This window comes from Oncorhynchus keta, unplaced genomic scaffold (genome assembly GCF_023373465.1).
Source record: "Oncorhynchus keta strain PuntledgeMale-10-30-2019 unplaced genomic scaffold, Oket_V2 Un_contig_2440_pilon_pilon, whole genome shotgun sequence".
NCBI classification, from domain to species: Eukaryota; Metazoa; Chordata; class Actinopteri; order Salmoniformes; family Salmonidae; genus Oncorhynchus; species Oncorhynchus keta.
In genome coordinates, this window is record NW_026283886.1 from 556,589 (window position 1) to 570,843 (window position 14,255).

A 14,255-nucleotide genomic window follows, 5' to 3' on the forward strand; every position below is an offset into this window, starting at 1 on the left:
AGGCTGCATCACATCCGGCCGTGATTGGGAGTCCCATAGGGTGTTGCACAATTGGCCCAGTTTTGTCCAGGTTCGGCCGCCATTATAAATAATAATTTGTTCTTAACTGACTTGCCTAGTTAAATAAAGGTCAAATGTAAAAAATAAATAAACTGGTTGTGTCCTTACTGTGCCTTTGAGTATCCTTGATAAGGGGAGGTGACAAATAAAATTGTGAGAGGAATTTTCCTCACGGTTATTGCTCTCTCGGTTCCCTGGGACGTCCCTAACCCCTCCCCCATTGAAGTTGTAATGTAAAATGCTTAGGGGTTAGTTGTAAAATCTTTGAATAGGGTTTTAGGGGTAGGGACGCCCCAAGGATCCCTGATAACACGTTCGAGATGTCATGTACTGGATACGAAATATAAACAAAACTATGTATGTGGCATCATGTATTGTTGAATGTTTTGTAAAAATGTATTTAATCTTTCACAAACGTCACATCCGTAAACAAAGAAGTCCCATGTGAAGCAGAGCCTACCATTCATCGAGAAGGAAAGGGAGGTAATTGTACTGTAAACAATGGACGTGTCATATATCGAAGTGGATATTTTCTTTCAGTGAGCTAAATCCGGGGATAATACCATATATTGAGATGAATGAAACATATATTCGTTATATAATGATAGCTATCTATCCATAAATTGCTGTTTGTATATACGGTTTAGGTTTGTATTAACGTTGCCCAACAAAGTACTCCCCACCGCTACTGAACGGTTTAGCCCAAATCGTACCGCAAGCCAGCTGTGGTCTTGGACCTTTAAAAATACTAAAGTGCCGTCAGCTAACTAGACTCAACCTCCTTTACAAACGACTCTTTTGGTGTATAACCTAGTCTCCCAAAGCGGAGACGTGAAAAAGGTAAAACATAGCTATATTTCGACGTATATTTTTGTTAGCATTAGCACATGCTAGGTGGGAACTTAGCTAGATAGCGAAACCATTTGAGCATGATAACAGTCACCTATGCTATGATGTTGCTAGTTACCAATGTATTGTTTGGGTCATGTTTATCCTTGTTGGTGTGATTGAGCTGGATGTATGTAATCGTAACGTTAGTTACAAACTTGAACCCATTATAATTTGGTGATTTAGCGTTAGCATTCTTGTTTACAAACAAATGAATAACATTGTATATCTTCTAGCTGTTAAAAAGCCATTTAGCTCATTGTCAGATTAATCTAACGTCGTCAGCTTGCTACGCTTGCACGATCACGCTTGTGACTTCATCCGTAACAATAACAACTATTGCTTGTAGCGACATTTTAATTGGAGTGGGTAGCTTCAGTACAATTCTCCCTGTGTAACTAGATGCGAGGATCAACATCCTTTGCAATCAATTAAAACCCTTTCAGCGACATAGTTATTGTCTTGCGTTTCTTTTGGCACAGGCAGATCTCTTCTCAGTCTTGTCCAGCGCTCTTGTTTTGGTGCTGCAGGATCACGTGTACTTCTCAGTGACGCGTGTGTGGATATATTGTTTTGTGCATGCAGCTTGTACAGTGTACTGCAGTTTAACTGAAAATGCCCTTTGCTGGAACCAGCCTTGTAGGGCTGAACGCAGGCTCACTTTTTGTGAGCATTCCCATCAAAAGTCAGACGTTTGAATATACTTAATCTGAATGTACAGTACCAGTCAAACGTTTGGACACACCTCATTCAAGGGGTTTTATTTATTTTTAATAGTGAAGACAAACTATGAATAACACATGGAATCATGTAGTAACCAAAAGTGTTAAACAAATAACATGTTGTAGTTTAGATTCTTCAAAATAGCCACCCTTTGCCTTGATGACAGCTTTGCACACTCTTGGCATTCTCTCAACCAGCTTCACCTGGAATGCTTTTCCAACAGTCTTGAAGGAGTTCCCACATATGCTGAGCACTTGTTGGCTGCTTTTCCTTCACTCTGTGGTCCAACTCATCCCAAACCATCTCAATTGGGTTGAGGTCGGGTGATTGTGTAGGCCAATTCATCTGATGCAGCACTCCATCACTCTCCTTCTTGGTCAAATAGCCCTTACACAGCCTGGAGGGGTGTTGGGTCATTGTCCTGTTGAAAAATAAATGATAGTCCCACTAAGCGCAAACCAGATAGGATGGCCTATTGCTGCAGAATGCTCTGGTAGCCATGCTGGTTAAGTGTACCTTGAATTCTAAATAAATCACTGACAGTGTCACCAGCAAAGCACCCCCACACCATCACGTCTTCTCCTCCTCTATGCTTCGCGGTGGGAACCACACATGCAGAGATCTGTTCACCTACTCTGCGTCTCACAAAGACAGAAGTTGGACCCAAAATTCTCAAATTTGGACTCATCAGACCAAAGGACAGATTTCCACCAGTCTAATATCCATTGCTTGTGTTTCTTGGCCCAAGCAAGTCTCTTCTTATTGGTGTCCTTCAGTAGTGTTTTTTTTTTTTCAGCAATTCCATCAAATTGTTATTGTCACATACACATGGTTAGCAGATGTTAATGCGAATGTAGCGAAATGCTTGTGCTTCTAGTTTCAACCATGAAGGCCTGATTCACACAGTCTCATCTGAACAGTTGATGTTGAGATGTGTCTGTAACTTGAACTCTGACGCATTTATTTGGGCTGCAATTTGAGGCTGGTAATTCTAATGAACTTATCCTCTGCAGTAGAGGTAACTCTGGGTCTTCCATTCTTGTGGTGATCCTCACGAGAGCCAGTTTCATCATAGTGCTGGATGGTTTTTGCAACTGCACATTTTCCACTTTGACTGACCTTCATGTCTTAATAGTAATGATGCACTGTCATTGTTTTTTTGCTTGTTTGAGCTGTTCTATACCATAAAATGGACTTGGTCTTTTACCAAATAGCCCTATCTTCTGTATACCGCCCCTACCTTGTCACAACACAACAGATTGGCTCAAATGCATTAAGAAGGTACTAAATTCCACAAATTAACTTTTAAGAAGGCACACCTGTTAATTTGAAATGCATTCCAAGTGACTACCTCATGAAGCTGTTTGAGAGAATGCCAAGAGTGTACAAAGCTGTCAAGGCAAAGGGTGCCTACTTTGAAGAATCGATCTATATATATTTTTTTATTGTTTAGCACTTGTTTTGGTTACTTCATTATTCCATATGTGTTATTTCATAGTTGTGATGGTTGGGAGAAGTTGCTCTCGGAAGATGTGTTGGTACCATTCTTTATTCATGGCTGTGTTCTTAGGCAAAATTGTGAGTGAGCCCACTCCCTTGGCTGAGAAGCAACCCCACACATGAATGGTCTCAGGATGCTTTACTGTTGGCATGACAGGACTGATGGTAGCGCTCACCTTGTCTTCTCTGGACAAGCTTTTTTCCGGATGTCCCAAACAATCGGAAAGGGGATTCATCAGAGACAATGACTTTACCCCAGTCCTCAGCAGTCCAATCCCTGTACCCTTTGCAGAATATCAGTCTGTCCCTGATGTTTTTCCTGGAGAGAAGGGGCTTCTATGCTGCCCTTCTAGACACCAGGCCATCCTCAAAGTCTTCACCTCACTGTGCGTGCAGATGCACTCACATCTGCCTGCTGCCATTCCTGAGCAAGCTCTGTACTGGTGGTGCCCCGATCCCGCAGCTGAATCAACTTTAGGAGACGGTCCTGGCGCTTGCTGGACTTTCTTGGGCGCCCTGAAGCCTTCTTCACAACAATTGAACCGCTCTCCTTGAAGTTCTTGATGATCCGATAAATGGTTGATTTAGGTGCAAAGAGGGACTTTGCAATTCATCTGATCACTCTTTATAACATTCTGGAGTATATTCAAATTGCCATCATACAAACTGAGGCAGCAGACTTTGAAGATTAATATCTGTGTCATTCTCAACTTTTGACCACGGCTGTACTTTACCAATTGTCTGCTGATTTTTGTCCTTATGTACTAGGTGATCTGAAACAAAGCATTTGCAGGGAAGTGTTCTTTGCCCAACTTTTAGTACAATGGTCTGTATATGGTTGTGTGTATATATGAAGAAAAAAATACTGATGCAATTGAGTACCACAGTATGAGTCATAAAACCCAGAAATGGTTCCAATTGTTTTTTCACCATACATTTTTCAATCTGTGATTTTAGCACAGGAGGTTGGCGGCACCTTAATTTGAGATAACAGGCTCGTGGTAATGGCTTAAGTGGAATAGTATCAACGACATCAAACATGTTTTCCATGTGTTTGATGCCATTCTATTCGCTCTGTTCCAGCCATTTTATAATGAGCCATCCTCCCCTCAGCAGCCTCCTGTGGATTTTAGAATGATGTCATATAAGGTCTGTGTTTCGTGTAGGCTTACCCTGGCATGACATTTTGATAACTATGCAAATCTCTCTTGGGCAAGGTCACTTTTAAATGTTTCAATGCTAACTATTGATAAAAGTAAATTGACATATTGTGCATAACGTGCAATGCCTGAAACGATTGAAAATACAATTTACAGAAACTACCAACACCGCAAAAAGTAGGGTATCCACAGGAAAGGTTGTTTACCTTATCTCCACCACCTACCTCCAAAAGGATCAACAGCATGTACAACTGGTAAAGTAAGTGTAAATATCATTTCATTCAACATCCTGGCTTGTAGAGCCTACTGCGTATTTTTTAGGGCAACTTCGGTCAGACTGCTAATCCATGGCGTAACCATGGTAACGGTCTGTTTAGACAAAGCGATGGGGAATCAACCAATGACAGCGTTGCCATGGAAAGCTATTTTCCCCACAGTTGTTCACTGATATAGTCCGTGCACTGCACACACAAGGGTAGCTATTTTGTCTTCATGTGGCTACGGGACACTTTGTGATTGTAATGTGATCATATCGAACTAACTCGCCTAACTACAGTAATAGACATATCCTAGGCTATTTATAGCCACTGTGCAGTGTCAAGTGGTGGTGAAGTGTCAGTTGCTCTGCAGGGATTGACATTAACAGTTACCGTATTTCCCAGGGCAAGTGACCAGAGCAGCTGTGCAAGTTGGGCCTGCTCTGTGGTTGTCCCAATGGGCATGTGATATTTATTTTTACTGTTAACAACCAAAATGCTAAGAATTTCAGTTGTCTGGTCTTTCTAGTTTATCTGGTTCTTGTCTAGGGGAAAATAGCTTAAAATGATCATACTTGATCATAATCTTCGGGCATTACAAATACTCCTGACTTGGCCGATGGGCGAATGCCTTTCAGACCTTCATCTCAATCCCTGCTCTGTAACCCTATGTGAAGTTCCTTTTCCTCCTGGGTCAGGGCTCTACAGTGCAACCATTTTACTCACACATGCGCCCATAAATATGTTACTGTGCTACCTGGAATTTAAATGTAGGAGCACAAGTGTGCCTAGAAATATATAAAGGATTCTAGCTTTATTACCTTAACTATTTTCCATTGTGCTCTTAAATGTCTTTGTGTGCGCCAACATTTTTCTATTTGGGCGCACACATGTTCCTTGGAAGGGAAAATAATGATAATGATTAAGGTCAGCGTAGATCCTTGTGCTGGGTTTGCTTGCTAGATCAGCCCATGTCTATTGTGATACCTGAATCACCTGCCTGTTTATCCTTCATTGGTAGGACAGGGCACATCACTTCAGGTATCACAATAGACATGGGCTGATCTAGCAAGCAAATACAGTGCATTCGGAAAGCATTCAGACCCCTTGACTTTCCACATTTTGTTACATTACAGCCTTGTTCTAAAATTGAATAATTTTTTCCCCCCTCAATCTACACACAATACCCCATAATGAGAAAGAGAAAACAGTTGATTTAAAAAATATATTTAAAAAAAATATTTACGTAAGTATTCAGACACTTTGCTATGAGATTTGAAATTAAGATCCGGTGCATCCTGTTTCCATTGATCATCCCTGAGGTGTTTCTACAACTTGATTTTGCTTTGTAGATTGGGGGTCTGAATGCTTTCTGGATGCAACAACTTCAGGCGTTCCCTTTCTCTTGTGACCTTTGAGATATGGGTTATGACCTTGCCATGTCTGACAGGAGAATGACGATGAAGGTCATGACTGAGACTACACACAGGCATAGACTATAAAGTCACAGCCTTCTTCCATAAGAAGGAAGCACCACCTAGCTCTCTGGACTGGAGTTGTTGGGCTATCTGGCAAAGAAAACACCAGCAGGGCAACACACGTCTGATACTGTGTCTTCTGTATTTGGCACGTTGGCCTAGTAGTTCGACATAGTGTATTGGAATGTTTTAAGGTCCATTTTAAAACTATTGGCCTAAATTCAAGTAATTTGCCTCAACAACACGTGTTGTTCTAAAAAGTGTAGGCCAAGTTGTTTACGTGATCTCATTGACGGGACGGCTGGAAGTGTGCCTTTTATGTTGCTTGGAACGATGTACGGTACACGAGAATGATTACCCTGTTCATCTAAGCAGTGAAGTGTAACTGGATCTGTGGACGGTTGGCTGAGAATTTGCCTGTTATCATGTTACCCTGGAGACTCATGCGATCCCATTCATAACACTGTCCCTTTGTTTTGTTATTGTGGAAGTTGGCTGTACTGGCTGAACTATGGTGATAATATTCCTCTTTTTTTTGCAGCACCATCTTTAAAGTCAACTAATGTCTGAATCGTTTTGGAAACTGTGTGTTGATCCTTTTATCTTAACTGGGGCACAAGTGGATGACCCTACTCCGGTTTCCATGGCCACTCTGGCCTAACAGCTGTTATACTGTCCTGTGTTATACACCCTGTCTCTCCTAGCAACAGGAACACAGGAAAAAACACACATGGTAATGGTAACACACCAAACCAAAAAGGGGCAGTTGAAAGATTGGAGTAGTGTCTTCAGTAAGGTAGTGCAAATGTTTTTATTGGGGGACCTCAGACTTTGGAAAGGGAGGTTAAGTTAGGTTTAACAATCTCATGGCCAGTCCAGTGCCTTTTATAGCTAGATAATGAATGTAAGCTCAAACTCAAGGTTCTTTCTACAACTGCCTGACCCCCACTACACAAGACTTAGAAACCCCTTATTTTTCCATAAGAGAACAACTTGAGAGAGAAACTTGTGGGTACCATCCAGTGCATTCAACCACATGTTACAGTACTCATGTAGGCTTAAATAATGCTGTGCCTGCCTGCAGCGCTAGCCCGCCATGCCTGGGACTGACGAGCGGCCCACCTCCATGTCCACCACTGGCAGCGAGGACGCCAGCAGCGACGCCGAGTCGTCGTCGGACCGCTGTAACAGCATCACGTCTGCCAGCGACTTTGACTGCTCCCGCCAGAGCTTCACCAGTGACTGCTCCAGCAGCAAGCACAGCTCGCCCTCCTGTGAGTAAATCTCCTTCTTCCCTGTCTAGTAGGACTGCTTCTTAGGCTAGTCAAAATGTCACCCTAAAAATTGCATTTCCAGAAAGTGTGCACTTGCACACTTCCCACCATTGATTTAAAAGCATCGGATTGGTGTCGTCATCACCTTTTGGAGGAGTATAGATAATTGGAATGCAACACTGTGTGCCCTCTCCCCACTTTGGTTGAGCTTTCAAACGCCAAAATGGCTACTCTCAACACTTTGTTTTTATTTTTATGCCCCCTATTTACAGCTAGCCCTCCCAAAACTGTAACGCTGGATGATGTCATGTCTTCTGCCCGGGACCTGTCCAACCTGACCCTGGCCCACGAGATCATCGTCAACCGTGACTTTCATGTGGAGCAGCCCCACCTACCTCAGAACAGGTACCTACCACTTCAAAATGGACGCCCAGTGAACATGGCCATCACTTGGGCTACACAAATGCCAATTGACAACTGATGATATTCAATTCTCCTTTTCAGTTTGGAGAAGCAAGTCAAAGATATAGTTCACAAGGCGTTCTGGGATAGCCTGGAGTCTGAGCTGAATGATGACCCACCAGAGTATGAGCACGCCATCAAACTGCTGGAGGAGATCAGAGAGGTGAGCTTTGGCCCCTTTCCCCTCTATCAATCTTGATGAATCCATGGTTGGAAAGCTTATCTTTTCAGGAAGATGACCCTGTTGGAAGACTTTGAAAACGTATCATTTCTAACTCCCTGAGCAGTAATCACTGATCTGACACAAGTGGATAAGCAACAGTTATGTAGTGGAATCCATTCTTTCACCTGTCCAATTGTGTGTGTATTGTGAATGTACGCAATAAGGATGTATTTAAAATGGGCTAATAGCTTTTGAAGATTGATATCTTCTAGCTATATATTGTTTCTTTCCTTCATTTTTTAAAACCATTTACTATGAACAGATCCTGCTGTCGTTCCTGAGCCCGGGAGCCAATCGGCTGCGGACTCAGATCCTGGAGGTGCTGGACATGGATCTGATTCGCCAGCAGGCGGACAAGGAAGCAGTGGACATACAGGGCCTGGCCTCTTACATCGTCACCATCATGGGCAAGCTGTGCGCCCCGGTCCGTGACGACGAGGTCAAGAAGCTCTGCGAGAACCCAGACAACGTTGTATCAATGTTCAAGTACGTTTGGGCAAAGTTTTGTTTCCAACCCTTGTGAATATTTATTTGGATAATTGTGGCCATCCCCATATATGGCCAGCATCCATTTGATCCTTTTAGCTCTCTAAAGCTACCGTGCATTCGGAAAGTGTTCAGACCTCTTTGACTTTTTCCACATTTTGTTACTTTACATCCTTATTCTAAAATTGATTTAAAAAAATGTAACCATAGACACACAATACCACAATGACAAAGCAAAAGCAGGTTTCTAGACATTTTTGCAAAATTTGAAAATAAATATATAAAAAAATACCTTATTTTGCTACGAGAATCAAAATTGAGCTCCGACGTATTCTGTTTCCATTGATCATCCTTGAGATGTTTCTACAACTTAATTGAAGTCCACCTTTGGTAAATTCAATTGATCCTTTTAAAACTCCAAAGCTAGAAGTACAGATGTTGAGGCATGGGTTTGATGCCGGCAAGTCACTAGGTATTACTTCTGGAACCATCTGTTTTGAGAATGTTATTACATTGAGCAGGGAGATCTTCCGGGTGCTGGACCTGATGAAGATGGACATGGTGAACTTTACCATCCAGAGCCTGCGGCCCGATCTGCAGAGGCAGTCAGTGGAGTATGAGAGGGCCAAGTTCCAGAGCATCGTGGAGAAGACTCCCAGTGAGTCTGCGTTGTTATTAACCTTTGTTTATGAGGAACATTTTATTGGCAATTTGACCGTTGACTGCCTAAAGGTCGCATAGTATTCATTCATTTTTTAACTTTGTGTGCTCCTGGGACCTAAATTATGAGCCTGTACTGCTTTATGGTATTAGGGGATGTTTGAGTTGTGGGATGTACAGCATGTGTAGCGTGGGTGTGATTTCTCTACATCATTAAATGAAAGATGTCAATCACTATTAAATGCCACACAAATGACTGTCCTAACTTCCTCAGGTGCATTGGACCATACCACTGAGTGGATCAAGTCCTCTCTGGAGGAAGTGCTTTTCTCCATGCCAACTGTGGAGCAGCCCAACGGCCATGGGAAGGCGGGGAAAGCCCTGCCAAGTCCCCTCCTGGTCTTCAACAGTGGATTCATCCGCATCCTAACCTGGGACTACCACAAGAGCCCACTGCCTGAGGTGGGTTGAAATGTGTGTGTATGTGTGTGTTAGTAGACAGATGGTTTCAAAATAATTATTTGCTTATTCAAGACATATCATGATTGCCATTGGATTACTTGTCTTTTGTTATTAAGAAAAGGTGACATTCAGTGTGTTTGTCAAGTGGCGAGGGTGTTGCTGAATGTTCACAGGGGAAATGTGTGTGTGTGTAAATAGAGGTGACGAGGATGTTGACAGGTGTTTGTTTCTGTGTATTATACTTCTTGGTCTAATGAATTTGTGGTGTTTATTTGCATATAGACTATTACCTAGAGGGTTTGTTTGTGTGTCTTAAATGTGTGTGAATTCCATATGAATACAAGTGTCTGAAAGAAGGTACCATCTCTCTCAACCAACTTACAACCACAAGTCTATTAAATGACCATTGTCTAAAATCTAGTCTCCATGGGGTGAATCCTAACTTCCACTCATGTCAAATGTTAATTTAGTCATGCATTGATGTCAATGGGAGACTAAGTAAAAATGTTGCTTAAGTTGATGATCCGTCCCTATATGTGAAAGCCATGTGTGTGTGTGTGTGTGTGTATATGACACACTCAGACCCTGATGACAGACGAGGTGCGTCTGCGGGAGCTCCAGCGGAGGCTCCAGCTGCTAAAGGCCGTGGCCTCCGTGCTGCTCATTGTCTACAGCGCCATCGGAGGGCCCATCTCGGGGCTGCCCGCACTGGCCGAGCGTCTCAAGAGGATGGCCAGCGTGCTCCTGGAGGGCATGCACAGACCGTAGGTTCTACATAACACACATAAACATATCAAATCAAATGTATTTATATAGCCCTTTGTACATCAGCTGATATCTCAAAGTGCTGTACAGAAACCCAGCCTAAAACCCCAAACAACAAGCAATGCAGGTGTAGAAGCAACATACATTTCAATGTGAAAATTGAGACTGACTTCCTCCACTCTGCAGGGACTTTAACCTGTCAGAGGCGCTGGGGAACGTCAGTGGTCAGATCTGCTGTGAGCTCAACAAGTCCCTGACTGAGAGGAACTACCCAGCCTTGCCCCCAGAACTCCAGGTCACACTCAAGGGCCAGATCACCAGCATCACCCAGGAAAACAACCCTATCCGCAGTCTTGTGGGTAAGCAAAACAACACCTGAGGGCCTGACATGGCTCACTAACTATTTAATTTGATATTTAATGCAATGTTCTCAGCCAAGCTACATTGCATTCGGAAAGTATTCAGACCCCTTGACTTTTTCCACATTTTGTTACGTTACAGCCTTACTCTAAAATGTATTAAATATTCAATCTATACACTATACCCTATAATGACAAGACAAATACATTTTTTATTTTGTAAATTTATAACAATAAAAAAAATGGAAATATCACATTTACATAAGTATTCAGACCCTTTACTCAGTACTCTGTTGAAGCACCTTTGGCAGCGATTACAGCCTTGAGTCTTCTTGGGTATGATGTTACAAGCTTGGAACACCTGTATTTGGGGAGTTTATCCCATTCTTCTCTGCAGATCCTCTCAAGCTCTGTCAGGTTGGATGGGGAGCGTCGCTGCACAGCTATTTTCAGGTCTCTAGCGGGGTTTGTTTGGGTTCAAGTCCGGGCTCAGACTGGGCCACTCAAGGACATTCAGAGACTTCACCCCAGTCTGAGGTCCTGAACATTCTGGAGCAGGTTTTCAATCAAGGATCTCTAAGGAACTTTTCGCCGTTCATCTTGGTCTTTTCCTGACTAGTCTCACAGTCCCTGCTACTGAAAAACATCCCCACAGCATGATGCTGCCACCACCATGCTTCACCGTAGAGATGGTGCCAGGTTTCCTCCTGACGTGACGCTTGGGATTCAGGCCAAAGAGTTCAATCTTGATTTCATCAGACCAGAGAATCTTGTTTCTCATGGTCTGAGAGTCCTTTAGGTGCCATTTGGCAATTTCCAAGTGGGCTGTTATGTGCCTTTTTACTGAGGAGTGGCTTCCGTCTGGCCACTAACATAAAGGCCTAATTGGTGGAGTGCTACAGAAGGTTCTCCCATCTCCACAGAGGAGCTCTGTCGGAGTGACCATCTGGTTCTTGGTCACCTCCCTGACCAAGGCTCTTCTCCCCCGATTGTTCAGTTTGGCTTGGGCAGCCAGCTCTAGGAAGAGTCTTGGTGGTTCCAAACTTCTTCCATTTAAGAATGATGGGGTCCACTGTGTTCTTGAGGAACTTCAATGCTGCAGAAATGTTTTGGTACCCTTCTCCAGATCTGTGCCTTGACACAATCCTGTCTCGGAGCTCTATGGACAATTCCTTCGACCTCATGGCTTGGTTTTTTGCTCTGACATGCACTATCAACTGTGGGACCTTATATAGACAGGTGTGTGCCTCTCCAAATCAAATCAAATCAATTGACTTTACCACAAGTGGACTCCAAGTTATAGAAACATCTCAAGGATGATCAATGGAAACAGGATGCACTTGTGCTCAATTTCAAGTTTCATAGGAAAGGGTCTGAATATTCAAATCAGATATTTCTGTTTTATTTTTAATACATTTGCAAGTTTCTGAACCTGTTTTTTCGCTCAGTCATTATGGGGTATGTGTGTAGATCAATGAGGATTTAATATAAAATGTTATACATTTTTGAATGAGGCTGTAACATAACAAAATGTGGAAGAAGGGGTCTGAATACTTTCCGAATGGACTGTGTATGGAATGCCGAATGGACTGACTTTGCTCCCGTTTATTGAATTGCTTGAATAGCTCACAATTGTCTCATGCCTGTTTTTCTGATCACTCTGTTTTTTCTGTCCCTCTTCTCTGTTCCTTTTCCAGAGGGAAGGGTCCAGCAGTACTTCCGGGTGCTCCTCGCCACGCCCAACTCTCACGTGAATCCGCCCCCGACGCCCGGAGGCCTGGCCCTGATCCAACCGGAGCTCACCTCCTTGGCGGTCACCTTTGTAAGCCTGGTCAACTTCAACAAGCAGGTCTACAGCCCCTTCTACATGATGATCCTCAAGACCCTGCTCTTCAGTAACACGGCGCCTCCACCGGCAGCCACCGCACCTCAGGACCCCAGCATACAGAACCCTGTGAACTCCAACTAGGACCGCCGCCTACCTACCGAGCCAGGAGCAGTACAAAGCTGGAGCTGACAACACCTTATTTGAAAAAGGGGCAAAGAAAGGAATGACTTAGCAGCTACCTAAATCCACCCCCCCAGTGGTCATTCTGATTCCTTGAGGCTGCAATCGCTCCCCCCATCCCTAACCGTCCTTCCCTTAGGCTTTAGATTAAGTAGTATCACAGCTACGTTTTGCATAGAACGTTGGGGTATGTGTATTAGAGCTGCGTCAGGAAAATGACAATGAGCAATTGTGGTGCACGTCCAAGCTTTGACTAATCCACCTCCCACTGTCGTGTATTGCGACATCCGCTTTGTGACACCTGACCTGATCTGTTAGATTTTGTGTAGATTCATACCTAAAAACTGACCCTAGTGTTTTGTGTGAGGAATCTTTCCCAATGCCCTTTTGAATTAGATCCGGGTACGTTGTGAATCTGCGCTGGCATGGAAGGGAGTGCTCGACATACATTCTTCTGTTGTTATTTTGGAGGGTGTCATCGGAAAAGGGTAGAATGTTCATGAAGTGCTGCTGTTACAAAGAACATTTATACACGTTTCATAGACTTTATGACAAAAGGGAAAGGCCTATATATTTAGAATCATGTCGCCCATTTTTATAACATCACATTTCGTATGCTTTATGCTGTAGGTTAAATAAAGTTGATCTATAACTGTTTGTTACACGTTGACAAATCCAGAACACAAAATGCTATATTATTCATGCCATTAGCTTATTCATTGACGTGCCACCATTTGAATAGAAATATAAAAAGTTTGTTTTTAACTTATGTCGGCTTGTGATAACTCGCCATTAAACTGGTTAGGGCTCGGGAAATGTCATCTTGAATGAAAACAAGAGACTTGTTTTAATTGTTGCTTTCCAACATGTCGAATACATGTTTAAATCACTTGAGCTAAATTAGTAGACTTAATTAATATTTAACTTTTTTAGGGGGGGGGACTGATTAATTGATATGGTTATGGAATCACTAATCCTGATGGATTCTGACCTTTGACCTTTTGGAGATAAATATAATGCATGTTTTATTTTGTGTTAACATTCGTTGGAAAATGTTTTGTTGTATGTTAGCCCTTGCATAGTATTCAGTCATTTTGTTGGGTTGTTTGAATGTGACTGATTTTTGTTTTGTTATTTGTGTCAGTGCATTTATTAAGTCGCTTGCTTTATATCTTCTAGGTACCAGTATTAGTTGTCCTTCTATACCTATATTTCCCTAAAAGATATCCAAAGGCTGTATATCTCTGGACATTTTATGTAATATCTATCTTTTGGTTTAGAACTCAAGTCATTAGAGGTGCTGAAGATGTTTTGAAATGTCTAAAACTTCCCACAATGGAACTTTTTGACGCAGAATAAACATTGAATCTTTTTAGCTTTTAAAATTCACTTGAACAAATATATTTTTATCTTCTCATGTAATGCAGCTATAATACAATAAACTCTCATGCAGTACCTTATTATTTGTCTAGCAGTGACCTGTGTGTGTG

At 42.6% G+C, this 14,255-nt stretch overlaps 1 protein-coding gene across 3 annotated transcripts; it reads left to right on the plus strand.

Annotated features, from left to right (window-relative positions):
• Positions 1 to 519: 519 nt before the first annotated feature.
• Positions 520 to 14,225, plus strand: tcp11l2 (t-complex 11, testis-specific-like 2). Of its 3 annotated transcripts, XM_035784608.2 has the most exons (11): positions 587 to 900; positions 4,488 to 4,590; positions 7,151 to 7,340; positions 7,613 to 7,745; positions 7,845 to 7,965; positions 8,288 to 8,511; positions 9,033 to 9,169; positions 9,446 to 9,633; positions 10,216 to 10,397; positions 10,585 to 10,757; positions 12,455 to 14,225. In XM_035784608.2, exons 3-11 carry the CDS (start codon positions 7,163 to 7,165, stop codon positions 12,724 to 12,726), a joined length of 1,608 nt encoding a protein of 535 aa, XP_035640501.1. In that variant the 5' UTR covers positions 587 to 900; positions 4,488 to 4,590; positions 7,151 to 7,162; the 3' UTR covers positions 12,727 to 14,225. The 3 variants fall into 3 exon arrangements, with proteins under 3 accessions (XP_035640502.1, XP_035640501.1, XP_035640500.1); XM_035784609.2 differs by lacking the exons at positions 587 to 900; positions 4,488 to 4,590 and adding an exon at positions 520 to 543; XM_035784607.2 differs by lacking the exon at positions 4,488 to 4,590 and having other exon boundaries at positions 588 to 900.
• The last annotated feature ends 30 nt before the right edge of the window (positions 14,226 to 14,255 follow it).